We start from the raw sequence: 27,121 nt of genomic DNA on the forward strand, positions 1-27,121 counted from the left end.
AACTAAGGACACTCGCTGCCAGGTGCTGTTCTAATTACTTCACAAATATTAACCCATTTCCTTATGAGGATCACTCTGCATTCTTACTCAATTCTCCCTTTGTTACATGAAAAAGCTGAGTACCCAAAGTCATTTCCCTAATAACAGAGATGAGATTTCAGCTTGAGTTTCAGGACTCAACCACGTTCCTGTCCTTACTTTCACTAACAAAGTGAAACTAAAAACACCTTGAGCATACCAATCTAAAAGTAATCCGAAATCCAAAATGCTCCAAAATTCCAAATTTTAAGAAAAGTTTTATAATATTTCTGACTTCAAATTGGCAGATCAATTACAGCTCTGTAAATATTTCACAATCAAAAAGACTCCAAAACATGAAACTCTCCGATCCAAAATGTGGGGAAAGCATACTGAGCTGCAGTGACGACAGCAATATGACCATCATCATATTAAAGCAAATTAGATTCATGACTGACCTTGAACTATATGAATGCCAGTGTTATCGTATGGATTTTACAAGGAAAAGTGAAAATTCGACCATTGAATGACTGCAAGAATAAAGTTACCTTCTGTTTTTCTCTATAATCCTCTCCTTCAAACTTGTACAAACTTTGTTCAGGGTCCATTCTAAAAGTTCTTAGAGAAGATTCTCCCATTTTCTGCATGCGTTCATTCATCTCTGCAGTCTGAAGTTGAATATGTTGAAATGAGAAAATTATCAGTAAATTAACTTGCAAAAAAATGTGAATTTCCTATTTTTCTGGAAGCCAGGTTTGCCATGAAATATCTACTCTTCTAAGTTACAAGGGGAAAATGCTCAACATTAGGGGCTAGCATGATGTCTCAGCAGTTTAGAGCCCTTGTTGCTCTCGTGGAGGACTCGAGTTCAACTCCCACACCACACAGTGCCTCACAACCATTCAAAACGCCAATTCAACTTTACCCAAGAGCCTTTTCTGTCCTCCAAGGACACATGCAGGAAAATGCCCGTACATATAAAATTAAATTAAAATAATTTTAAAGACCTCAATGCTGAGAGAGGAGAGGAGAGACAACATACTGTTCTTGAGATGGTGGTTAACTCTGTAATAGAGGACTTACATACAACATGCAAGGCCCTACATTCTATCTCCAGTCACACACACCACACACATACACACACACACACACACACACACACACTCACACACACAAAATAGTCCTAAAATTTTAACTTGTCTCGAGTATTTAAAAAAATTAAATGTTCCATTCCCAAATATTTTCACTCAAGGCTCCTTTAAAGGACATTTATCAATGAAGATGCAGCCATATTATAATTTCCGTTGTGTATCTCTAATGAGAGAAATAGCTAATGCTATCATAAAGGCAAAGTTAAACCAAAACACTTTTTGCATATTGATATAAAGCACAGTAACACAAGATTGCTCTATTACCTTTAAAACAAAAGCATTTTGAGAATCAATTTGCTTTAGAGAACCAAATGAAAAATTCAATAGTTTTTTTTATTCCCAAAGGTTCATGAGCTCCAAGTTTGGTTCCCATTGTAATGGTATTGAATTGGTGGAATGTCAAAAGATGTTGACTATATGTTTAAGAGAGATTAAGGGTTTTCCCTCGGGAGTAACTGAGATCTCAGAAGCCTGCTTTCTTGGTCTTGTGAGACTAGATTTTCATGACAGTGGGTTGCTATGAAATCAGGTCAGATTCTTCTGCACACACACACTCCCACCATGTAATGCTATCCTCCATAAGGCCCTTACTGGAAGACAATACTAGCACCAGGCTCTTGCACTTTCAAAAATCTCTTATCCCTATAGTCGGCCTCAGGTATTATGTTATGGGAAGACCAAAGGAACTGAGACAATCCTGAACATGTTTTAAAAGGACCATAGATCTACAAGATCTACATAATGATTAAGTGAAAAGGCAAACAACCCAGTTTTATTACCAAGTAAATTATGGGGGAAATACACAAACAGAGGATGGGTATACGGAAAACATAAGGATCAATTGCAATGTACAGACTTTACTTTTTAAAAATAAAAATTTTTCTTAAAGAAAATATTTCTTTAAGTACAACAAACTAGCTATGTAACACTTAAAATTTGAGTAGTTATTGGATATTAAATATCTGATGTTATTAAAAACGTGTTTCTGGTGAGGCAAAGCTGCAATGTCTTTTGTTTTTTTTTTAGTATAATTGGTGATAAACACATGGAACTCATTACACAATTCTATCTACCTTTTCTTATGCTTGAAATTAACCATCATTTGCAGTGGAAAGGGCACATTAGACACACAATTGCAATACTGTATAACCACTTAGGGTGATTTGACAAAGAATCACCCTAACGTTTCACACAATATTTACAAAGACTTTCCAATAGTGCACCGTATCTTAATACAGTGCAAACAAAAAAATCACAAAATGCAGTCTTTCCATGTGCAATTACATACAAAATGGAGAGTGTTTGAGTAAAATATTTTCAAGAAGGCATAAATCACTTAATTTTAAATGGTGTGCCTAGTGTCACTGAGCTAAGAAAAGTAAAGCCCTACCCTATGCGTGCAAACACAATTCTACAAGTTCTTAGGAAGAACCTTGTCTGAAGCATGCAGTTCAGCAGAAATACAACATGTATGTGGAAATATGTGGATTGTAAATAACCCACCTTGAAAATACAATGCTATTTTAAACTAACCTTCTTTTCCCCTCTCTCCAGAATGGTTGTAATATCTTCATCTGTTAGCTCACTTTCTTTACAGGCAAAAACATGGGTGGCCCCATGGCGGATCATTTGCAACATTTCCTCTTTTGCCAGCTTTTTAGATTGTTGGTCAATGAGTCTTCCTGATAGCAGATAAAATTTAGAAACATTCAATTCTATGTCAAAGAAAGTACAGTATAATGGTTCTGATCTGACACAACTGAATTAAATCATACATAAAGCAGCTTTATGAGAAACGTTTGTAGCTCGAATTCTAATTGGTCTTCTTAATAAAAAACACGAGTCAGATATTAGGAGGTGAAAGCTGAAAGATCAGAGAAACAGAGCAGCCAGCCACTTCTTACCTCTACGAAGTCCTCAAACTGAATAGGGTATCCCGTCTCTAGGACTCCTCAGATGAATGCCTTCTCTACGAAACCTCAGACTGAATTCTGAGCTCCTGTCTGCTCCCACTTTATATTCTTCCTCCACCCAGCCATATCCCTTCCTGTCTCCACCTCCCTAGTGATTGGATTAAAGGCCTGCAATGCCCAAGTACTGGCATTAAAGGTGTGAGCCAACACCTCCTGGCTCTGTTTCTCTTTTAGACAGCCTCAATCTAGTGTAGTCCAGGGTGGCCTTAAACTTGCAAAGGCTTCTGCCTCCAGAGTGCTGGGATTAAAGGTGTGTGCCACCATTGTGTGGCCTTTATGGCTAACTTGTGCCTAGCTCTCCACTCTGATCTTCAGGCAAACTTTATTTGTCAGATCACAAACAAAATATCACCACAAACATTGGTGAGTTTTGGGGCTGGAGAGATGGCTCAGAGGTTAAGAGCATTGCCTGCCCTTCCAAAGGTCCTGAGTTCAATTCCCAGCAACCACATGGTGGTTCACAACCATCTGTAATGAGGTCTGGTGACCTCTTCTGGCCTGCAGAGATACACACAGACAGAATATTGTATACATAATAAATAAATATTTTAAAAAAACATTGGTGAGTTTAGTGTTATTTATTTAATAAACGACTACTCACATTTTCTAGTTCACTATTTCAGTTAAAAATCCAAGTCAGAAATACTTTTTTTGTGTTCCAATCTTGTTTTCCAGATAACGTCTCCTATGGAAAAGATTCTCTAGTGTGTATTTGTTAAAAATTTCCAGAAGCCAATATTTATCTGTTAAATAGCATAAGGTACTGCAAAAGTCATGTCATTGGCATTCAACTATAACCTAGTGATATTATGTCATATACTGAAAGCGTAGGCTTAAATTTGAATGATTATAACAGGCCTGGAGGGATGGCTCGGCAGTTAAAGGCTAGGCTCACAACCAAAAACATAAGAAAGATTACAAACGTGTTTTCAAAGATTATTTACGTACAAGTAACATTATACAGATTGAGAAGTTTATATTTGAAAATATACGTTTACAAATATGAATACAATAAGAATCAACGTTAAAAGAGGCCATTGATTTGAAAGAGCAAGGAGGGGTATGCATATAGGGGGTTTGGAGGGAGGAAAGGGAAGGAAGAAATACTGAAAATACATTAAGCTAAAAATCAAAGGGAAAAAAGTAGTAAACTTCTCTGAAGGAAATTAAAAGTGTTTTCCTCCTCCCCAAATTAATGAAGTCCACATACAAATACCTTGCTGTATAACAATTGAATCAAGTCTCAGTTTTATCTCAGCTCTCTCTACAATCCTCTCTTCCACTGTGTTGTCAGTAATGAGACGGAAGACTCGTACTGGCTTCTTCTGCCCAATGCGATGTGCCCGATCCTAGCAGAAAGAGTCCCACTGTAAGATGCTGAAGACTGCAGACAAGACTTAGACATATAGCTACAATGCTATAAATATCCAAAAGTAAAACTCAGACTTCAATCTCTCTCTATGCCTGTCACTTGTGAAAGGTGGATGATGAATGTTAAGAATGTCCAAAGACTTCTGGGAACAAAGAAATCTCAAATTGTGCTGTGCTACTACTGGGAATCTTCTAGAATTTCATAAGGTAAATCCCCTTTAAGATGAGTTCAAGACCAGCCTGGTCTACAGAGCTAGTTCAAGGACAGGCTCCAAAGCCAGAGAAACCCTGTCTCGAAAAACCAAAAAAAAAAAAAAAAAAGTTACTAAGTAACTTTCACTAAATGTGACCATCTCTAGGACAAACAAGGTGTTTTTGCAGTCAGGAACAAAGTAGTTGGCGAGGGCTGCTACATTGACAAAGTCTGCTTTATCTCACATCCGTCAAGCCATTCTTTCTGCTTACCAAGGCAATTCTGGGATACATAGTAAAGGCTCATAAATATTAATGAGATCTTCATAATTTTACTATACTAGAATTGCTCCAATGGTTTATAATTAGCAAAGGGGGCAGGTGGCAAATTCTGGCAAAACATAAGCATGTGGGGCGGGTGTATTTGAAATGCAGAAACTAACAGAACGAAGGGGAACAGAGAGGAGGTGGGGAGAAACAAAGAAACGAGGTAGCAGACAGTCCTTGTAGTAAATACAAAAACACTACAGTCCGATAGCCAGTTTTTAAATGAAGCACATTCAAAGATCATTCAATGCTCTACAAATATCTAAAAATTTAAACTCCAAACAGCAGTCCCTGAATGACCAGGCTATGATAAACGGTAAGAGAAACAGCTTCGTGGGTGGGGGTGTGGATGTGTGTGTATGCGCGCACATGCACAAAATTATTTGCAGGGGTAGAAAGATGGTTTAGTGGGGAAAATGCTTACTGCTCAAGCATGAGGATCTGAGTTTGAATCTCTAGCAGCCACATAAAAGCCAGGTATGGAGGTGCACACTGGCAACTCTAGAACTGGGAGGCTGAGACAAATGGATTCAGGGTGGGGGGCAAGGCAGGCACACTGGCCAACCTTGCAAGTCAAAGTGGCAAGCTCCAGGCTCAGTAAGAGAACCCGTCTCAAAAAAAGACAGAGAAGCAATTGAGGAAGACATCCTCATGTCATCTCTAAGCTTCCAGATATGCCCTCTCAGGAGTGCACATGCGCACAAATGAATACAGGCACACAAGCTTTCCAGTGACGTCCTCAAACAGCACATTTTCCTTTTTCACATTTTTTACCTTCTCTTCCCAATTATTTTATCACAAGAGTGAAAATTTGACCTTTTCTAATTTTAGTACGAAAGATTTCTTTAACAAGGTGTAACCATGCAGCCCCAGCTGTCCTGGAACTCACTATATAGACCAGGTTCACCTCAAACCCAGAGTGCTGAGATTAAAGGCACACGCCACCACACCTAGCCTAAAGACTTTAATATATATTTGTTACAAAAAATAATGAGATTTCTTGTTAATCCTTCTTATTAAAACAAACTAAGGAAGCCTCCTCAATACTCAAGAATAGGAAAAAGCTGATATCTCTATTCTATGATAAAAGCAAAAATATAGGCATTTAAGTTTTGCACTTATATTTGAGATATATATGCTGGTTTTCATCTTTTTTGTCTTTGCAATTAAATGAGCAACTTTAATTCTGACTTCTATGAAATTTCTCCAAAATCATACACTTTAATCATTCATTAACTTTGTGCTATCTAAACAATAGTATTCTGAGCTTCAGTAATTTCCTGGGATTGTTAAACATTACTAACCATAGCTTGTAGATCAACCTGTGGATTCCAGTCTGAATCATATAGGATAACCACATCAGCACTTGCCAAGTTAATTCCAAGACCTCCAGCCCTTGTACTCAGCATAAAGATGAATTTGCTGCTATTAGGAGCATTGAAGGCCTCTATCGCTCCCTTTTTAAATTAACACAGGAATATAAAAAGAGAAAATGGATTACATTCCAAATCTTAAGAAACAGAAAATACTTGTATACTTAATATGTAATATTCTCCATAACCTAATGCTTTATAATATTCTTCAAAGCTATACTGTGTAAGCAGCTGGATAAAATAGGTTTTTCTAAAAGAGTTTGAAAATGTTATCCAATAGAGACAGAGAGCAATCATACAAACAAGTTTAACTGATCAAATAATAATTCATTTGCATTCTTTGAAAATAATAGTAAAAGTGTTCTAATTGATTAACAAGTGAAATATAACTTTGAGTAAAATGATAGAAACATCAATATCATTCCAACGCCTGATAAACAAGGTGTGGGTAAGGTCAATCAAGAGAGAGAAAAGTAGAGAAATGCAAAGGACAGTAAGATGATCAATATCACTACTATGACAAAGGTAAAATTGGTAAATAATCAGAAAAATCAGAATAACATGTTCAGGAATATTTAGTAAAGAAACCTAGAAATTAATGTATTGTTAACATCCTCTCTACAAAGACCTGATAGAAATTAATTAGGAAAATGCTGACCAGAAGAAAAAGGAACCTGAAAAGTGAACAACTTCAATTTACAGAATACATATATGTGTATATATATACATATATATAAAGCAAGAATAATGTTCATCTCTCACTAGTAATAAAATAGATGCAAACAAATAATATAATGACATTTTTAAGGATAAAAAAGGATAATACTCAATGTTGATGAGGGAGCAGAGGGATATTGCTTCTGGGGGTGTAAATTGGAACAATCTTTCTGGAAAGCAATTTGGCAACATGCACCAAGAGCCTTAATAATGGTCATACCCTTTGACCCAGTAATTCCACTTCCAGGAACTTATCCTAAGGAAATAATGAGAGATGTGCACAAGATTTATGTATAAGGACTTTCACTGTAGCATTATTTACAACAGTGAAAACTTGGAAACAACCTAAACCATTAACAACAAGAGGACACATTACATAGAGTACTACATCATTAAGGTTAAATATTTTCCTAAAACTATTTATAATGATTATTTATACTAACAAAGCGCAATATAATCCTTATTAAAAGTACCAGAATACTGATATATATAATATATATTATATACACTATATATATGTATGTATGTATTATGTAGTATGATATCAATATCTTACATATTATTTCCCGTAAAGATTTCCCAGAGAAAACTGATTTTGCAAATCTCCCTCAGTACTCATATATTACTTATATAGTCACAAAATGCACATGTTAATTCAGTAGACACATATGGTCTAAGCTCAAGGCAGATAAGGTGACTAGCATTACCACAGTCGGTAGAGCATGAAACTGTACAGTGTAGAATACAATAAGATTGGTGATAGACACCATGGTGTAGAGGAAATAGCAAAAACCTGGGAGTGAAGCATAACTCAGCCATGTATATCTATCTGAGACATGAGCCTTTACCGTCTCTGACACAATTTTGTGTGGCAAAAATCCTATCAGCACCTTATCCAGACTACTGGGATCATTTGGAACTTTAAGGTGCCTGGCTTATAGTAGCTGCTTGATAAAAGTTAATCCCTTTCCCTGTAAAAGTGAGGCCACTTACGTCAGAGGATGACCAGAGGCCTAACTAGCTTATTTATCCATAGGGAAAGAGCAAATGCCAGAATTATTAAGGGGGATCACTATTGCTGATAGACAAAGAATCAAATGTATTAGGAAAAGACTTGAAATTATTATATAAACAGGGCCTCTCCCAGGGAAAAGAAAGAATGGCTCTGACCTCTTTGTATCATATTTGATGCATGTAATTCAAAATCTTTGAAAGGAAAACAATATTTGGAGAGAAGAAGAAGGAGAAGAAGATTTATTTCTATATCACTAGTAATGAGCAGGGAGATAGGTCAGAAGTGACACAACTGGCATTTTGAGGTGAGATAATGCCTACTAAATTCTGTCTGGTTCTTCTCCATTCTAGCAAGAAGAGTCAATCTCAATCATCTTGAACAGTATTAAAGGTGCTATACTTAATAAATAGGTTCTCAGAACTCAGCCAACAAAAGCTTCAAGTCACTGTCTTAGAGGACTTCAAACTATAAGGTGGGAAATAATTGAAGCATTTAAACATTTTTATGTGTAAAAGTTATGGCAATTGTTTCAATAGGTAGCCAGCCAAAGGCCCTTAACAAAGAGGTCTTTGAGCTGTTGGCAACATTATACTATGTGATACCCAGGCTTCAATAAGGGCGCGAATAAGAGACAGAAAACTGTTTCAATGGAAAAAGAAGAACACGGGATGAGATTCCCACAGCCTAAGAAGATGCCCTGAACATATACAAAGACCTGTGGCACACAATATATAATGTACTGTGTATTTTAAACTGTTTGTTTGCACCTATTATATCCACCAGTCTTCACAATGTCACCAGGAAGAAACATTTAGTATTAATTTTATCATTATGATATTAAAGATACTGAAGCTTTCAGAATTCAATGAAAGTGGTGGAGTTAATACTAAAAGTCAGGCCTTCAAACCGAGTTCTGTGTAGTTTCTACTGTACCATAAAATTTTGTTCTTTTGCCCAGAGCATGAGTATTGACTTAAAGAAGAAATCAAAGACAGAGACCTAAAGGATCACATAAAAGAGAGAAAGAATTAGTAAAGCTGTCAACAAAGTGAAATAGTGGGTTAAAAATGCCTTTGACCGATGACATTTGTGATGGATAATAATAATAAAGACTTTCAAGAATTTCCAAATCTGGGCTGGAGAGATGGCTCAGAGGATAAGAGCACTGGCTGCTCTTCCAGAGGTTCCAAGTTCAATTCCCAGGAACCACATGGTGGCTCACAACCATCTGTAATGAGAACTGGTGCCTTCCTTGCCAGCAGTACATTGGATGCTTAATAAATAAATCTTTAAAAAAAATTACAGAGACACTAAAAAAAATTTAAAAAAAAAAGAATTTCCAAATCTGAGGAAGACATTGGGTACATGTACTTACTCATGCTCACAAACCAACATTTTGGTGTCCTAAAATCCCAAACTCATAAGTACCTACACCTACTTTGTTATAACTTCATTTTTACAAAACCCACCACAGTCAAGACTGCTTCTTAAGTCAATATTAAAGTTAGTTCATCATAAACCAGCAAAATATCCGCCATTAAACTCCATAAATGCCAAGGGTCTACAGCAGGAAACAAATCAAGAAAATAACACAACATCAGAAGTCAAAGGGTAAGTTGAGAGACAGGAATCAATGGGGCAGTGGCTAAAAGAGATGAGGATGGAATCAGACAGTGTTCTTAGGAAAGAATATCCTTGAAGAGCTTGGGATGATTTGGGGGGGAAATGGTGGAATGGAAGATAAATATGGAAGAAATACCATGATGGCAGTGAGAAATTCAGTACCACCTAGAAGTAGACCAGACTAACATTTAAAACAAATAGGTAAAGAAAATTATTCTAAAACTAAGTTCTGATCTTTTAAAACCATGCTTTATTTTCTTGTCCTCACCTCTCTTTCTTCATGTGGGGTTTGTCCATCTAGTCGACAATACTCATAGCCACGCCACATACAATAATCCTCCAAAATGTCTAGCAGGCGAGTCATCTGGCTGAAAATGAGAACTCTTGACCCTAAAAGATTTCACCAGAAAACAATTACATGACTTGTGTAAAGTATGAAAATGCCATAATGAAACACATCATCTTTGTGCAATTAATATATGCTAGCAATTTTAGCTAGCTTGAAAGCCAGAAACAAAATAAAGCATCATAAACAATCTAAATAATATGACACATGAACACACAATCACACAAAAAAGACAAAGAATGTTATACAAAATTATGTGCTTGTTGAACTACAAGGTTTTCAGTAGGTCTTCAAAATCTTACCACAGATTCTGCCTTTCCTTAGGACTAGGATCTTCAATGGTCCACTTAATCTCTCACTGAACTACTACTGCAACTGTCTTCCACCTCGTCTCCTGCTTTTACTCTCTCATCCCCAGTAGAACTCCCACAAAGTGCTTCCAACCTTATCTTCCTAACATACAATTCTGCTCATGTTACTTCCTGCCACTGTCTTCTCTAACTCCTCTGCATCCAAAATAGAAGTCTGAAGACTTTTTGAAGTATGGTTTTAAAGACGTTCCATGCTCCTTACCAAATTCACCAAATGCCATTCTACCTCCACACCATAAACTCCTCTGCTGTGTTCCCTTTCACACCTGTTGCATTGCCCTAGAAAAGCATTCCCCTCCCATTACCAAGAGCTCACTCCTACCCACATTCCCAAGCCTTCACTTCAAACATCACCACTGGGAAGACAATCCCAAACCTCAGTTTCTCAACAGCACAAGGAAGTGCTCTCCGTACAATGAATTGCAGCTCCTCTTCCTCACTACACTGCCAGCTTCTCCAAGGCAAAGTCATTGTCATATTCATCTTTGCATGCCTAGCCTGCGGGACAATTCCTGACAAACAGTAAGTACTCCACAATGTCTACTAGCCAAATAGGTGGGTGAATGCAAAACATTTTATTCATACACAAACCATTATTGGGAATTTATCCCACACTAAGCTAGTTGAAAAATCCCTCACTCACCCTGTTCTTTAATTCTCGCCAACAGTTTATCCAGAGCTACCATTTTACCACTATTGCTGACAATATGCTCATCTGTCGTATAAGGTGGGCCAGGCTCTGCCCCATCAGATAGATAAGGATGATTGCAACACTTTCGGAGCTGCATCAGAATATTCAAAAGTCGCATCTTGTCCATCTTGCCAGAAGAGTTTAAAATATCGATATCTTTCATCAGAATTTTTGTATACCTAAAATGTTAAACTATAATTAATCAATTTTAAGAACACTTAATGCCATGAATAAATGTCCCACTAGGAATATAGTAGATAAAAGCACGCATGGTTTGAGGGCTGGAGGTATCATTCAATGGTACAATGCACGTCTAACATGCACAGTGCCCCAGGTTCAATGCCAAAAGATCAAAAAAGGTTTTTGATTTGAAAGAAAATATGACCTGAAAAAACAAGAAGTTAATGATTTGAACATTTTGTTTTGTATCTTACTTATGTTGCTTATGGTCCTATGTCCATATACTATACCCATTACTAGAAATTATCAACTACCAGCAACTACATCTGACAATTATCCATTTACTAAAATATTTACTGAAAGTTTACAGTGAACTTTGACTCGTTTGAGCTATATTCAAGTTGGAGCTAAAAGCAATCTCAACTTCCATTTCAAATAAACACAACGGTTTTCAAACAGAATATTTAAATGGCACAACTTGCCATTTAAATAAAACATAATCGTCATGCTGAACAACCAGCAAAAGTGATTTTTAATAAATTCTTATATATAAATAAATGTTAGTGAATATAAAATATCTCACCATTCCCGTTGCATTTTACTCAGTCCCAAGTAAATCTTTATTTCCTTTTTAGGAGGCAGACTCTTCTCTACATCAGTTTTTATACGGCGTAACAGAAATGGTTTTAAAACCTAAAAAGCAATGATTACTATAAAAACACATAAAGCATTTACAATTTCAAACTGTGTATTTCATTAATGCTATTCAACTGTTAAAACTTTCATCCTAATACATACTCTAACAAACGCCAACAATAACAAACACCAACAGTTGCCTAACTTCTCAGTAAATAACAACCAAAAAATGACTCCTTAAAAAATGGAAATGGTGCACACCTTTAGTCCCAGCACTAAGAAGGCAGAATCAGGCAGATGTCTGTGAGCTCAAGGCCAGCCTGCTCTACAGATAAGTTTCAGGACAGTCAGGGTTGTTAAACAGAGAAACCCTGTCTTGAAAGAAAAATGTCAGAATGGAGGCTGGGGCAGGAAAAAAACAAGAGTGAATGTCCAGCAGTCATAAGACTCTAGGTTCAGTTCCCAGACCCTCTAAACAAGAGAGAGGAGAATTAAACCCTGCTGGTGTGACAGGAGAAATGAAACTAAAAATGAAGACAAGACCATTGTCTACGGAATAATCAAAGAATTCTTGTTTTAAATACTGCTTTTAATACAAGATATTTTAACCTAGGGAAAATAGGAAATGAGAGTTTCAGTTTAAGTTCCCTCCAAATAAAATTTAAATTTGTGTCATTTAAAATAATTATATAAATGAATAAGAAGAAAAGAATTCAATTTTTTTAAAGACATGAATGAATAGATATAAAAGGTAATTAGTGTATACAGGAAACACAGGTTTTTGTCACAAGAAAATAATGGTGTTCCAATTCATGGAGTACCTGCCAACAATGTTGTCACATACTGCACCATTATCTTTACAGGCAGTAGTTAAAACCTTAGAATAAATCGCTGAAGGGTTCTTTTCTCAATTTTTTCAGATTTATTTATCTTATTTTAATATGTGTGTTTTGTCTACATGTATAGTATTGCAACATGTGTGTGCCTGGTGCCCATGGAGGCCAGAATGGGGCATCATATCCCCTGGAAATGAAGCTATGCACAGTTGTTAGATACCATGTAGGGAACTGAATCAAGTCCTCTCTACCTAAGAACCAAAAGTGTTCTTAACTGCTGAGCTATCTCTCATATGATTATTTCTTTTTTATTGGTTTTTGTTTGTTTGTTTGTTCTAGTTTGGTTTTGACTTTTGGGGTTTTCAACAGAGTTCCTCTGTCATGGGACTCACTCTGTAGACCAGGCTAGCCTCTAACTCAGAGATCCTCTTGCCTCTGTCCCCTGAGTGCTGAGATTAAAGGTGTGTGTCATCACCACCTGGCTGAATATGATTATTAAAAGTTCAGTAAGTTCACCAGTCACTATTTTAAGAAGTAGAAGCAGAATTAAATACTCAGACAATAATTTTTTCAATTTTATTTCTTCATTTATCTAAAAATATTTCAGCATGTATATTTATGGTATAAATATAAGTATTATGCATTTAAAATAATACCTATTTCCAAAGGTGCTATAGAAATTTGTGGTTGTTCATGTATAAAGATTATTTGTGGTGGACATGCAATAAACTTCAGCCATTATTATTAGATATCTATAAGAGATAATAAGACTGCTGGTTTCTAGCTTGAGCATCTTAAACTTATCTAAAAGTTTATTAAGCATTTAAGCTATCTGTAAGACTTTGAGGCAAAAAAAGAAAACCTCAGAATACAGTAGAAAGTTAAAGGTCAGTAGTTACCAGTTGTCCTACTGGAAACAGAGTCCAAAATTCTTAGAAGATTCTCAAAATAACAAGTTATATAGAATTCTATATATAATATGATGTCATATATATGTGATAACTTTAATTTATAAATCCCACACAGAAATATGGTAAAATAATAATAATAACAAAATATAACAAACATTATAATACAGCAATATAAGTTATATAAATATATTCTCTTTCAACAAAAGGAAGTATTTTATATTAAGCATAATGATACTCACTTCCAAGACTGGTATGGAAACTAGTGGTAGTTCATGCATAGAAATTAATTATTGTCTTTATTTCTATATTTTCTATATTTTTAGACTATGATTTTGGATAACTGAAATGATAGAAGTCAAAATGATAGACAAAGAAAAGGTACTATATAGATTTTACAAGATAGTTATGAGAAGTAAACTGGTATATCCTGAATTTAGCAACTGAAATGTCACTGAAAACTGTGTAAAAATGGGTTACACTCATATGGAATGGAGAGATATCAATGATCAGTGGGTTTATGAGTAAGTTTAGGAGGTTAGGCACTGAAGGTGTAGAAGTAAACTGCTCTTTCAAGAAGGTTAGCTGTCAAGAAAGGAAAATCAAAGCTAAGTACCCAAAGATGAGGGGCACTGATGGATGGATGGGTACAGGGATGGATAGGGCAAAAAAGTGCATGTATACACAGATAAACACTGGAGAAGCCAGGAAAGTTAAAGTCACAGGCATCCTTCTAAGGAAAGAGATGTTTAAGCTATCCTTCTTCTAGAATGCTGGGAATGGATGTAGTTTACAATCTGGTAATCCTTTGCAGCCTGAGGAGCCAGACTCTGCCCCTATCTTCCAGAATTTATGCTTTACTTATCCCAGACTTTTTCCCCCTAAAACCTTGAACATTACTTCTAGGCCATAAAACTCATTCTTGTAAGAGATGTCATTTGTACATTATAACAGCCTAAGTGACTTCTGTGTTATCTCAGGGCCAGACCAAATCCTCACTCCCATGGGGATTATGTTTACATCAGTCATTCTCCTTACGTGCTTATCCTAAAGCATAGTTTCTAAGTCAACAAGAACCCATCTTACAGGCAAGGCCATATGGATTTTGCAAAGAGCCCAATGTAAACATGTCTTAAGTGTTGCTGTACTCACGGGGCTGAGTTAATTGCTATAGAAAAAAAAACTTTCCAAAAATTGTGTTATGCTTAAATATGGCAAAAATAAACAAGAAGTCTTGGCTTAGCACCAATAAAGCTGAACCAAGTTTCATTTTTCCCTTGCCTAGATCCTTTTTCCTGACAGATGTAAATTCTACAGTGACCTCCCACAGATGAACAGATGATAGACAGACAGATGGATGGGCAGATAGATAGATAGATAGATAGATAGATAGATAGATAGATAGATGCTAGGTAGGTAGAGAGAGATTATAGATGGCTTTCTCTCCTCTCTCTCTCTCTCTCTCTCTCTCTCTCTCTCTCTGTGTGTGTGTGTGTGTGTGTGTGTGTGTGTGTGTGTGTGTGTGTATTACAACAGGTAGATATGGGTTTGGAAAATCAGAGCCCTTGCACAAAGGGCTGTTATCCATTTGCTATCCTTTATAACTCAGAAACATCTTCTCCAGGACCACAAGATATCTACGTGCACATGTTTATGTATTGAGGGAAAGGAGACAATACAGATGGATAAGTAAAAACTTTAATCAGTTATAAAAATAAACCATGGGGTAAAGTCCATAAGAAAAAGAAAAAATGATGATATCCAGAGTTCACATGGAAGAATTTGCCATTGAGCAGAGAAAAGATAATGCTTCCATTCAGGCAGCTGATTTACCAGAATGTACAGAGCTTTGGAAGACAAACCTATATTAATGAATTCCTACCTAATGACTTCCACTTTGTCATTCAGAAGAGAATAGTGCTACCTCCTGAGAGATATAGAGGGCAAGAGACACCTGAGATAGAAGACTCGAGGTTGGAGGGCAAGAGACATCTGAGATGGAAGTCTTGAGGTTGGGGAGATCTGAATCATTTGTTAGAAGAAAAGAGAAAGAAGGCTGTAGAAGGTTATGTTGAGGGGGTCAGTATCATGAATTTCCAGCTTATCCTAGAGAACATGAAATTATAGTCGTTCCCACCTGTAGAGTTGTAGAATTGTCTTTATCAGTATTGAGCAGTCTCAGTACAACAAAAATGCTCACTATGCTCACACAGGACAACAGCAAAACTGAAACCCAGAAGACAGAGAGCATTACTTTACTCCAGTTTGGAGTTGTCAGGGCAGGTGTAGCAGAGGAATAGGGATGCAAAAGGGCTTGACAGTACTAGCAAAAGAGTGATCCAAATGATAGAAAATGGTTTTTCAGATTGATACACTGGAGTAGGGATCTGGGGACTGGAGGTCTCTGTCATATTACAGAAGAAATAGGATGAGTAACACAGGGATCTAAGTGTTTATCAAAGATTGGAAAATGTTGACCAATAAATATGGGACATCAACTGGAGATAAACAGATGACAAAGAAGACGGCATGTGGAAGATGGAACTGAGAGAGGGCTCAGGACTCTAGAGCAGAGGTTTATACATACAGCGCAGCAGCAGTGACTCAGAAGGCTCACAGGGCAACAAGACGAATACTGATGCCATCTGGAGGACTTGAGGGGTATTAAAGAGTAAAGAGGCCCCACAAGGAAGGACCATAGGATTGTGGAGACCAAAAGAAAAAGTTAACTGGAGAGGCCAAAGAGAGCTTTGCTGACCACGGATTTCTTAAAAGGACTACAAGGGAGAAGCAATGAGACTGAGGCAAATTTGCAGCCTGCAAGTTCAGATTCTATTTTAGTGTTCAATTATATTCCATTAAATTTCTTATTGACTTTTTGACTACTATTACTTACTGCATGGAGTCTTTCCACAAGCTTTTGATCACCAAGGCAATTTTTAGTGTCAAACCCAGAATCAAAGTCCTGTGGAGGGGTGAAAATTCTAGAATAAGTACACACATTTTTTAAAAATAAACTCAATACTCTATACATTTGTATACAACCAATGTAGAAATAATTCACTTTAAAAGGACTTTCAAAATATTTTATAATGATAGTCCTACTTTTTAGTTTTATAATAGGTGAAAATTATTGCAAATGTTGACAAAATTTTAATGGCAATCAAAAGGAGCACTATATCATACCACATTCTATCTAGTAATGTCTAGTTAAGAGGACTAGGATTTTTTTAAAAAAAAAGCCTTAGAATTCTTAAATCACTCTGTTCAATCTGCTGATCTCATAAAATGTGTTGATAATAATGAAAAAATAATACGTCTCTCAAATTAATGAAAAGGTTGAACATACTACTCTAAACTCAATCTATCCTATAAGTGTGGTAACAATGTGATATAGGCAAAATAATGGACAGAATAATCAGAAAGAATAGAAATACACTATTTCCCAAAATATGATTACTCTAAAATTTGGGGACTTTCTTATTCTTGAAAAAAACTAAAACACACAAATGAAGAATCACAAATGGAAAAGGTATAAATTTTAATCCATTTTCTCTACTTTGAAAACAGATGACTCACAGGGTAAGCATGACAATATGAGTTGTATCTGTGAACACACATAAAGGTACAAGGAGAAAAGTGACTTGATCAAGCTATTCTCTAATCTCCACACATACACACATTATGCACACACAGCAAACAATACTAACAAAGGAGTGAGAGGAAGGGAAGGAGGAAGGGCAGAAAGGGAGGGGGAGGGAGGGAAGGAGGGAGGGAGGACAGAAAGGGAGGGAGGGAGGGAGGGATGGAGGGAGGGAGGGAGGGAAGGAGTATTATGATTTGGAACTGGGATTGGAGATCAGTAGTAAAGCATCAGCTAAATACCCTGGTTTCAACCGCGAGCACCACTACCCCTCACATAAATACTCTGTTCTAAACTTACATCTGCAGAATTAAAGACATCCGGCAATAAAAAGTTAAGTAAAGCCCAGAGTTCATGCAGGTTATTCTGCAAAGGTGTCCCAGTTAGAAGTAAGCGATTAGTGGACTTGAACTCACGAACAATCTCTGAAAGCTAAAAATATATATATATATATAGTAGTTACATAAGCATTGTTTTGTTTTTTAGAATGCTCAGCATTCGGTTATATACTTCACTCAATACATTTGTGATACACTAAGACTTGAAATTTCACTTCCTATGGAAAAGTACACTAGTTCAGGTGGCATTGCACACTATAATATCCTAGACATTAACACACTTGAAAGAATACAAATCATATTTATATCTGAGATCCCTCCCCCACCATGAAACATTTTAGTTTTTCCATTTTGGGTCTCAGAAAGTCAAACGTCTTCCATAGAATCCAAGCTACCACATCATGCCACAAAAACTCCCCATCAACCATGTGGTTCATCTACATGCATAGCTAAGCTCCAACTTGGCCTGGCCACAATTATTCAGCACCGGAATTGAACTCATTTTTTTTTCCTGGTACTATGTATTAATATTTCAAGTTTAAGACCACAAAAAATATGACAAAGACATAAAAATCAGTAATCTTAGAAAAATTCCTATTTTCATTATGCTCTTAATGAAGCAATTATGCTTTAACATGCATCCTCTTATCAAGGATTAGTTCCAATGTGAAATTAGTATGCTCCACCTGGTGGTTTTGCTCCAGTTCTGTCCCTGTTTCTCCCAAAGTAGCCCAGTGATCCAAAGAGAGGTTCATCATTATAAGTGAAGTTTTCCTACTGTCGAAGTTGAATGGCAACAAATGATTGATATTTTTCAATGTTAACACCAGACTCTAATTCACACAAGTCAGATAATTCCAGGAAATTCCTTTTTCTAATCCATAGGAATACACATAAGGTAAGCAATTGCTCAATAAAAAAATAAGCCCCAAGCTTGGTAATTCTTAAAGTTAAATTTATAGTATGGGGGGCTGGAGAGATGGCTCAGTGGTTAAGAGCATTGCCTGCTCTTCCAAAGGTCCTGAGTTCAATTCCCAGCAACCACATGGTGGCTCACAACCATCTGTAATGAGGTCCGGTGCCCTCTTCTGGCCTTCAGGCATACACACAGAATATTGTATATATAATAAATAAATAAATAAATAAATAAATAAATAAATAAATAAATATTTTTTTTAAAAAAAAAGAATTACCAAGCTGCAAATAACTGAAATCTTAGAGTATGGAATCAGCAGCTCTCAAAAAATATTTCAATGTCATGGTACAATAATGCAATAAACAGTGCTTTGAATTGTGGTGATCTGGGAAATTCTATTTTATGTTATTAGTATGCAAACTTTCTACCCAAGGGAAAAGAGCTTAGAGAAAAAAATATTGGTACACTCATATGGGAAGCAGTTAATCTGTATTAAGTACTGAATGATGTGTAGTCTAAAATTCAATAAGCTCTGAAGCATTATATATAACTTGTAGCATCAAAATAAATGGCCTTTATTTATTATTACTTTTTTAGATGCTTGTTGATTTTCTAAGAAAGAGAAAGAAGGGGTATGGATGTGGATAGGAAGTGAGTTGGGGAGAATCTGAGGAATAAGGGGAGGGAAAACCATATTTATAATATAGTAAAAAAATATTTTTGATAAAAAATATAGTAAAAAATTAAAAATAATAGTGTTTACTACAAAACCTTAAAAGATTTAAAGACTTGTACCTCATCCTAGATAAAGAGATGAAGTTGGTTTGTGTTTTCTTTTAAAGTTACTTTCTGACCATTCAGCAGAGAATAATTGATTAATGGTGAAAAAGTAATAAGAACACCAGAAAATTATAAGAACATTCATTAGCATAGATACAAGACTTAGAAAAAAATACATTCAGATGACGAGCTGGATAGAGGCCAAAACTTTTATACTTCGTGTTATCCTCTCTGGAATGTTGTTTTTAGAACTGTTAAAACATTAACTGTCTTCTTAGATGTGGTCTTAAACATCAAGGCACAGGCTCTTGTAAAACAGCTATTAGCAACTAAAACATGTATTTCCTCTCTGCTTATTTTTAAACTGCAAAAATAGTCCTTTGGGGGAAAAATCAGTTCCAACTACCTATTCAGGTCTCGATGACTGAAAATTAAACAAATCATAAAACAATATATGGCATTCAAATAAGATTACATTACTTAAGTATGTAATACTTTCATGCATTGGGTAAATATGCTTGAATATACCTCAAAAGATGGATTGCCATAATACATATTTTCTTGATTACAGTATTCATTTATATACAAATTAAGGAGAAATACCGATCTGGAATCATGACTGCATATCCCTTAGGGTACAAAGCCACACAGATATTGCCACTGATACCTTCATCACTGAGCACACAAAATATTTTTGCCTTATAGCATCTTAGTATTGGCTAAAGAACACTGAGCAAAAGTGAGATGTGGCTTCTCATCTCAACTATTCCACATAGTTTCCCCAATCCTTAATTTTCTCCTTTGAAAATGAGATTAATTTATTCAATAAAAAGTAATAGTTGGTTCAGTGGGTAAAGTGCTTGTCACAGCAGAATAACAGCCTGAGGTCAGATCCCTAGCACCCACATAAAAAGGTTGGTATAATGGCATTCACCTATGCTCCCAGCATTGACAAGAAAGAGGGGTGAATCTCTACAGGTCACTAGCCATTCAGCCTCACCAAATCTGTGAGCTCTTGGTAAGACAATGAGGAAAAATTAAGTAAGGGAGATAATGGTTAAGGAAAAAACCCACCAAAACCCATCCATCCTCAGGGTAAGGAGGCCAGGATCAAAAAAAAATAAGATGCCTGAGGAAGATAACTGACGTCCACATCTGATCTACGCACACACATACATACACACATAGATACACACTTGTGACAATTTAATGTTTCAAATCACATTTGTACTCAGAAATTTGATTGAGTCATAAACAGACAAATCTTTTTCATCTTTCATATCACTATAAAATTAACTATAAGCCACGTATGGGGGAACTAATAATCACAGAAATCAGGATGCTAAAGCTGGAGAGAGAATCACAAGTTCAAGAACTTCTGCCTGCAAGTATATAAACCAGACCAGTCTACAAACAAACAAACAAACAAACAACACACACACACACAAAAAGAGAATTACAGTGGTCACTACCTTACCAAGGGCATATTTACCATTTTCTCTTCATATTCTGGGTCCATTTCCTTTTCAGATTTGGAAGTTTTAGCAGCAAGTTTGAGTTGAAATGGAGAAGTGGTTTTCTAGAATTTCAAAGGAAATAAATATCAGTCAATTGCAAAGCAAGGTCTTTAAGCTTGTCCATGTTCTTCCTTAAAGAAAGCCAAAAGTAATTAAATAACGTGATAAATAAATCACTGAGGGACGTGCATGGGGCAATGAGGAGAGCGAGTTATGAAGCAGGGCTTATGATTAATCCAGTTCTGTGCACCTGAGGTCCAATGACAACACTGAAATATCAGAGAGATGGCATTAATTAGAATAAAAACCAAAAATAAAACACTAATCTTTATTGTCTATTTTTTTTTAATTAAAGCAGAAGAAATGTGTAACCATAAAATAGCAGACTTAGAAATCCTGAACAGGCAAATGCTCAACCACAAACCAAAGAATTCAAGAAATGTAAATAATAACCCTCCCAAACACTTCTTTATGTACTGGAAACCAGCCAGACTTTCAGAATAAAAGACTCTGGCTGCTGTTTCTGAAACGACACTTTTGAAATTTGTTGTCCTAGACTAATTAAAGCATGTACGTTTTTATATAGTGTGACATGATCTCATACACTTAAAATAATCCAATAGTACAGCTTCAAACTGGTCACTTTATTTCCTCTGGAAAGAAAACTATTCTGGCTATGTTACAAAAACATTTTATTCAAGTGATTCATCAGAGCTATTCTCTATTAAATGCTGATATTTTAATGCTATAATTTAGTGAACACTAGCATCAATTAGCAATGAGAAGTCTAAAATAACCTGCCAAAACAGGGTCAACATCTTATGAAAAAACAAGCCTATTGATTTAAGTATCAGAATGTACCTACAGTAAATATCCTTCTCTGAGAGAAATTAAAAGATAAAATAACAAAAACAAGAATCTATTCATCAAGATGAATACCAAGAATACTTGAATTTGAACATAAACTTTGCAGAAATTAAAGTACAAATCTTTTTATGAAAACAAAAGAATTGAGGGAGGTCACTTTTATCACCGCTTTTGTCCAGCTATCTCTGAAATCTTCCATAGTAATTCAGCACCAGAATGTGGCCTTAAACAAGAAAATAAAATGCCTCCAATAATTCATGACTGTCTTCCAACATTTGCTAAAAGTTTTATTTTGAGGAAATTCAGAGATTATGGAACTCGACCATGGTCAGAGGCCTACTCTGGAGCACTGATCACAGAATACCTATCTATAGAGATAGGCAGCATCTTATGTGCAGTGATCAACTATGTGAGCTGGCTTGAATGAAATTCTGGGTGGACTGGACTAGAAACTGAGAAAGACACTCTGAAGAGCATACATTCAACATATCACATATGTGGAAGCCATGATGCATGCCTCTAGTCCCAGCACTCAGGAGGCAGAGGTAGGCAGATTTCTATGAATTCAAGGCCAGCCTGGTCCACAGAGTGAGTTCCAGGAACGCCATGGCTATGTGGAGAGACCCTGTTTCTCTAAAACCCTGAAAAAAAAAAACCAAAAAAGTCACATATACTACAAGTCTCATTTCCAAAGCAACAAAATTTTAGATATCAAAATATACATAAAATACATGAATAAATAAGTCTTTTAAAAAAAATCACACTTGTATCTTAAAAGGTTAATGAGGTGGAGTTTTCAAGTTTTAAAACAATAAGTACCTCATCAAATATATATACATATATATACAAATATATATATATATATATACATATATATGGGAAATAAACTTCACTTTCAGAAGATTACATCTCAGAAAAAACATTTTATTAATTACTTCTGTGCTTAAAAAACTAATCACACACTATATGAATCCCTCATCTTGAGTAGTACTATTAAAAGATATGGGTAATCACTTTATTGACACTACTATCCAAAACAAATTTTTTTAATATTTTCAGGAACCAGAAGAAAAAATAACCCTGTGTGGGCTGTCACAATCAGTTCACTAACAGCTCTATCCAAGTCTATCTCATTATACACTTAAAGGAATGAAAGCATTACCAAATGACATAGTAAAGACTACTAAACCAAGGTGTACCATGGAGACCAGGAAGACATGGCAGAACTCCAAACTGAAATCCTGTTCTCTATAGCAGCATCCCTTCTTCCTAGGGTTAAGTATCACTGATATTTTTGTATTTTACAGATGCTTTAAATGCTATGTCCTATACAATAGACAAATTCTTTCTGATTAAAGTAGATGAAATCTTTAAAAAGTAAAAGTAAATACCCTGCTGCTGAGGAGACAAAAAAATATTAGAAGGGGAAATAATTAGAAGCTATTATTACTTTTGTAAAAAGTCTGAGAAATGGTTATTTAGTTGAGGGGAAACAAGCTGCTTAATGTCAGCTGGCTTGGTATCACTGTCAAAGTATAATAACCAACGACAATGAGGAAAGAATAAATGTGTACTTCTTCCAGATTCAAGGTAGTTCAAAATATACATAACATTTTTAAAAGGTGTGTGTGTATATATATATATATATAGATATATAGATATATACATATGTGTGTGTGTTTCCATACATTTGCTTGGCTGTATGCACATATGAGTGTGCAGGTGCCATGCATCAAGTGTGGGGAACAGAAGAGAGCACCAAGATTCCTCCTCTATTGCTTTTTACTTATTCCTTTGAGGCAGTGTCTCTCTCTCTCAACCAAGGGCTGTCTTTTTTCCACTAGGCTTATAACCACCACGTCCCCGCAATCTTTCTAGCTCTGTCACCCTCAGTAATAAGGTCTTCGGGTATGTACAGGCCTAGTGTGTTACCTGGCTAGCGGGACCCACATTCTATTCCTCATGGCTACCACAATCTAAGCTTTTAGAGACAACTGAAAAATTAAAAAAAAAAGAAAATATTGACCAAAATAGGAAACTTTGGAGACCCAGGAAATGCAGCTTCTATCCTGAAGGGACAAATGAGGTTCCACCAGAGCAGTATATGTTCATGAGCATACAGCAATACACTTCATGTTTTGTAAATATACTTTATTGATCCCCAGTCTTTTCACAATGAAAATCCAAAAACTTATACAGTTTCAAAATTCAGCATTGGCTACTTTCCAAAAAAAGAAGGAAGAAGAAGGAGGGGGGAAGAAGGCGAGGGGAGGATGAGGGGGGAAGAGGAGGGGAGAGGAGGAAGAGGAAGGAGGGAGGAGAAGGAGAAGGAAGAGGAGGAGGAGGAAAAGGAGGAGGAGGAGGAGAAGAAGAAGAAGAAGAAGAAGAAGAAGAAGAAGAAGAAGAAGAAGAAGAAGAAGAAGAAGTGAGAAGGGGAGGATGGGGAGAGCTTGGGGGAATGGGAGGGTTGGGATGGAGGAAGGGTAGATATGGGAGCAGGGAAGTATATATCTTAATTAAGGGAGCTATTTTAGGGTTGGCAAGAGACTTGACTCTAGAGGGGTTCCCAGGTGTCCAAGGAGATGCCCCTAGCTAGTTCCTTGGGCAGCTGACCAGAGGGAGCCTGAAATGGCCCTATCATATAGCCATACTGATGAATATGTTGCATATCACCATAGAACCTTCATCTAACCATGGATGGAGATAGAGACAGAGACCCACATTGGAGCACTGGACTGAGCTCCCAAGGTCCCAATGAGGAGCAGAAGGAGGGAGAAGATGAGCAAGGAAGTCAGGACCACGAGGGGTGCACCCACCCACTGAGACGTTGGGACTGATCTAATGGGAGCTGAACTGGGACTGATGGAGCATGTGATCAAACCGGACTCTCTGAACTTGGCAGACAATGAGTGCTGACTGAGAAGCCAAGGACAATGGGACTGGGTTTTGATCCTACTGCATGTACTGGCTTTGTGGGAGCCTAGTCTGTTTGGATGCTCACCTTCCTAGACCTGGATGGAGGGGGGAGGACCTTGGACTTCCCACAGGGCAGGGAACCCTAACTGCTCTTTGGACTGGAGAGTGAGGGGGAGGGGAAGTGGGGGGAGGGGAGGGAAATGGGAGGAGGGGAGGAGGTGGAAATTTTGAAGAAGAAGAAGAAGAAGAAGAGGAGGAGGAGGAGGAGGAGGAGGAGGAGGAGGAGGAGGAGGAGGAGGAGGAAGAGGAAATTGTTAGCACTTATATTTACCAGTCCAGGGAATAAAAGGCACTAGATACATTTCTGAACTTTGATACATGGTATTTGACCCAGATTTAATCATCAATGTTGTGTTATTGATCCAGGTATTACACACATCTTCCATCCAGTATCTCCCATGGTTTTCACTTAGCACTACAGTTGTCTTCTGCTTAGTCGACTTTGTAACAGTAAACTGAGTGGCTTAAGGAACTGCTAGGATTTAGCATCACTCTTCCAATTCAAGGCGAAAAGGTGCTCCTCTCCTCCCAAAGCTGTCCGTCTAGTCGCATAGTATTGTATAATGACTCATACCAACCCACTTGAGATCTCTAAAGCATGATTTCAATAACCCACCATTTTTTAAATCATTGTGTATGTCATAAACAGAAAAACATCCACCTATATACGATCTGGTCTGCAATTTTATTAGACATCAAAACTTCTTACACTCCATCCTCTCCTTTAACATCAGTTTTCGAAGCATTTTATAGTTTTACTTGCATATTCATGTGAAATAATACCTGCTTCCTGGATTGGCCTGTAATAGGTGTGACTGGCAGCGGCTCCTTCTCGTGCGTGTATCAGGAGTAGTTCATTGTACAGACTCGGACTTTACAACAAATTGACAAAAAAAAAAAAAAAATTGCCTGTGTCCAGGAGTGAATGGTGCCCCAGTAGGCAAGGGAAGTGAAAGGCTGGAAGACCAGGCCAGATGTGTGTGTGGAGGCGGGAGGTGGGGGGGGGGGTTCATCTGGGTGGCCTGGGGCAAAACACTCTACCACCAGGGGCGGGGCAGAAGAGGGTGAGGGTGCAAAGATTGGACATTTTCCTAAGACAGCAAGCATGGTTCCTCGGTGTGAGGATTGTAAGGTAAACCCCGGAGAGGTTGTTTTCTTGACATGACACCCCCTCCTCACCATGAGGCGGGGGATCAAAGGAACAAGGGGGATTATTTTTTTTATTTCTGTAATCCCAAAGACAGTGCCAATTAAAGAAAGCATTCTCTTCCAACCATTTTCCCCTTCCCCATACTGCTCCCTCTACCACCAGCACCTTGAAATTTAAATTACAAATATAAGCCCCAGTCAAACCCCCTTCAGCTACGGTGGGACTGAAGGGCCCAGATTTCCCAGGCAGAGGCCGACGGGAAGAGGGGGGTAGGATTGGAGAACAAGCGAGGAAAGGGAGAGGCGGAGGCTTTTTCCTGCACAGCCCCATCCCCCCCCCCATACCGTTTCCCCAGTTCCGGAAAGGTGGAGGACCCGGGGATAGGAAAACTCGAGGCTCAGGAGCAAACACCCCGCTATCCTGCCACGCCCTCGCCCTGCCCCGCCCCCGCCCAGCAGGCGGCCGGCAGGAAAGGGGGAGGGGAAGGAATGCTAAATGGTTCTGCCGCCCTGCTGCCCCCATCCCTGCAGGAATCGCGGTACCTGTCGGCGCCAAAAGGTCAGGATTTGGGCCCCTATGAGGGGCCAGGCACAGGATGTGACCAGCACACACAGAGCGCGCGCGCACACCCCTTTCCTATTTACCTCCTTCTTCTTCTCGCCCTTCTCAGTGGCCAAGGTGGCTTCCGTGGAGGCGGCAGCCGCTCCCTCCTCCTTAAAGGTGGAAGGCCCGGGCTGCTCATCCTCTAGGACCAAGATTGTGGCTCTGGCATCCGAGGTTGCCACGGTGGCTGCCTCTGTGGCCGTGTCGGGCTCCATGGCGTTGGAGCGGGAAAGATGAAGGGGAGAAGGGAGGCTCCTGGGCGGTTGCAGTGGCTGCGCTAGGAAGAGCTAGATAGAGCAGAGGTAGGGAATACTAGCTTCCAACCCCTTCGCTCGCCCCCCACCTTCTTTAAATAACCCTCAACCCTGCCCCATTTCCGTCCACCCACCCTACGTCATGGCCTCCCCCCATCACCCTCCCCCTCCGCCCCCCCTCACCAATCGCGAGACTCCCCCTCCCCACCCAGAGCCCGGGCTGGTCCCACACGACCAACTGTTGCCTGAATGTGGGGTGCACACAGGGGTGGCAGACGAAACCCACACAGCTCATGGCCCCTTAAAAATTCTACTTTTCCATATGCCCCCAACAGTGAGCCTGAGTTTC

General features: G+C 37.8%; 1 protein-coding gene across 1 annotated transcript; it reads right to left on the reverse strand.

Moving 5' to 3' along the window:
• Positions 1-482: 482 nt before the first annotated feature.
• Positions 483-26,733, reverse strand: LOC121444828 (probable global transcription activator SNF2L1). Its single transcript, XM_041646730.1, has 12 exons — positions 26,560-26,733; positions 20,883-20,984; positions 17,672-17,803; positions 16,625-16,693; positions 11,932-12,041; positions 11,121-11,347; positions 10,029-10,150; positions 7,343-7,378; positions 6,337-6,489; positions 4,359-4,491; positions 2,703-2,851; positions 483-686 (listed from the first exon to the last, which is right to left on the reverse strand). Exons 1-12 carry the CDS (start codon positions 26,731-26,733, stop codon positions 483-485), a joined length of 1,611 nt encoding a protein of 536 aa, XP_041502664.1.
• Between the last annotated feature and the right edge of the window lie 388 nt (positions 26,734-27,121).

This window comes from Microtus oregoni, unplaced genomic scaffold (assembly GCF_018167655.1).
Source record: "Microtus oregoni isolate MIOR12 unplaced genomic scaffold, Mior012 000143F_ref0000043, whole genome shotgun sequence".
Classification (NCBI taxonomy): Eukaryota; Metazoa; Chordata; class Mammalia; order Rodentia; family Cricetidae; genus Microtus; species Microtus oregoni.

Coding starts and splice junctions, on each gene's coding strand:
- LOC121444828 (XM_041646730.1), bottom strand. CDS start 26,733: ATGGAGCCCGACACGGCCACAGAGGCAGCCACCGTGGCAACCTCGGAT. Junction 12,042..16,624: donor TTGTGGAAAGACTCCATGCA/GTAAGTAATAGT, acceptor ATTGCTTTTTAG/GTTTTAAAACCATTTCTGTT. Junction 7,379..10,028: donor CCCCACATGAAGAAAGAGAG/GTGAGGACAAGA, acceptor TTATTTCCTTAG/GATAAGTTCCTGGAAGTGGA.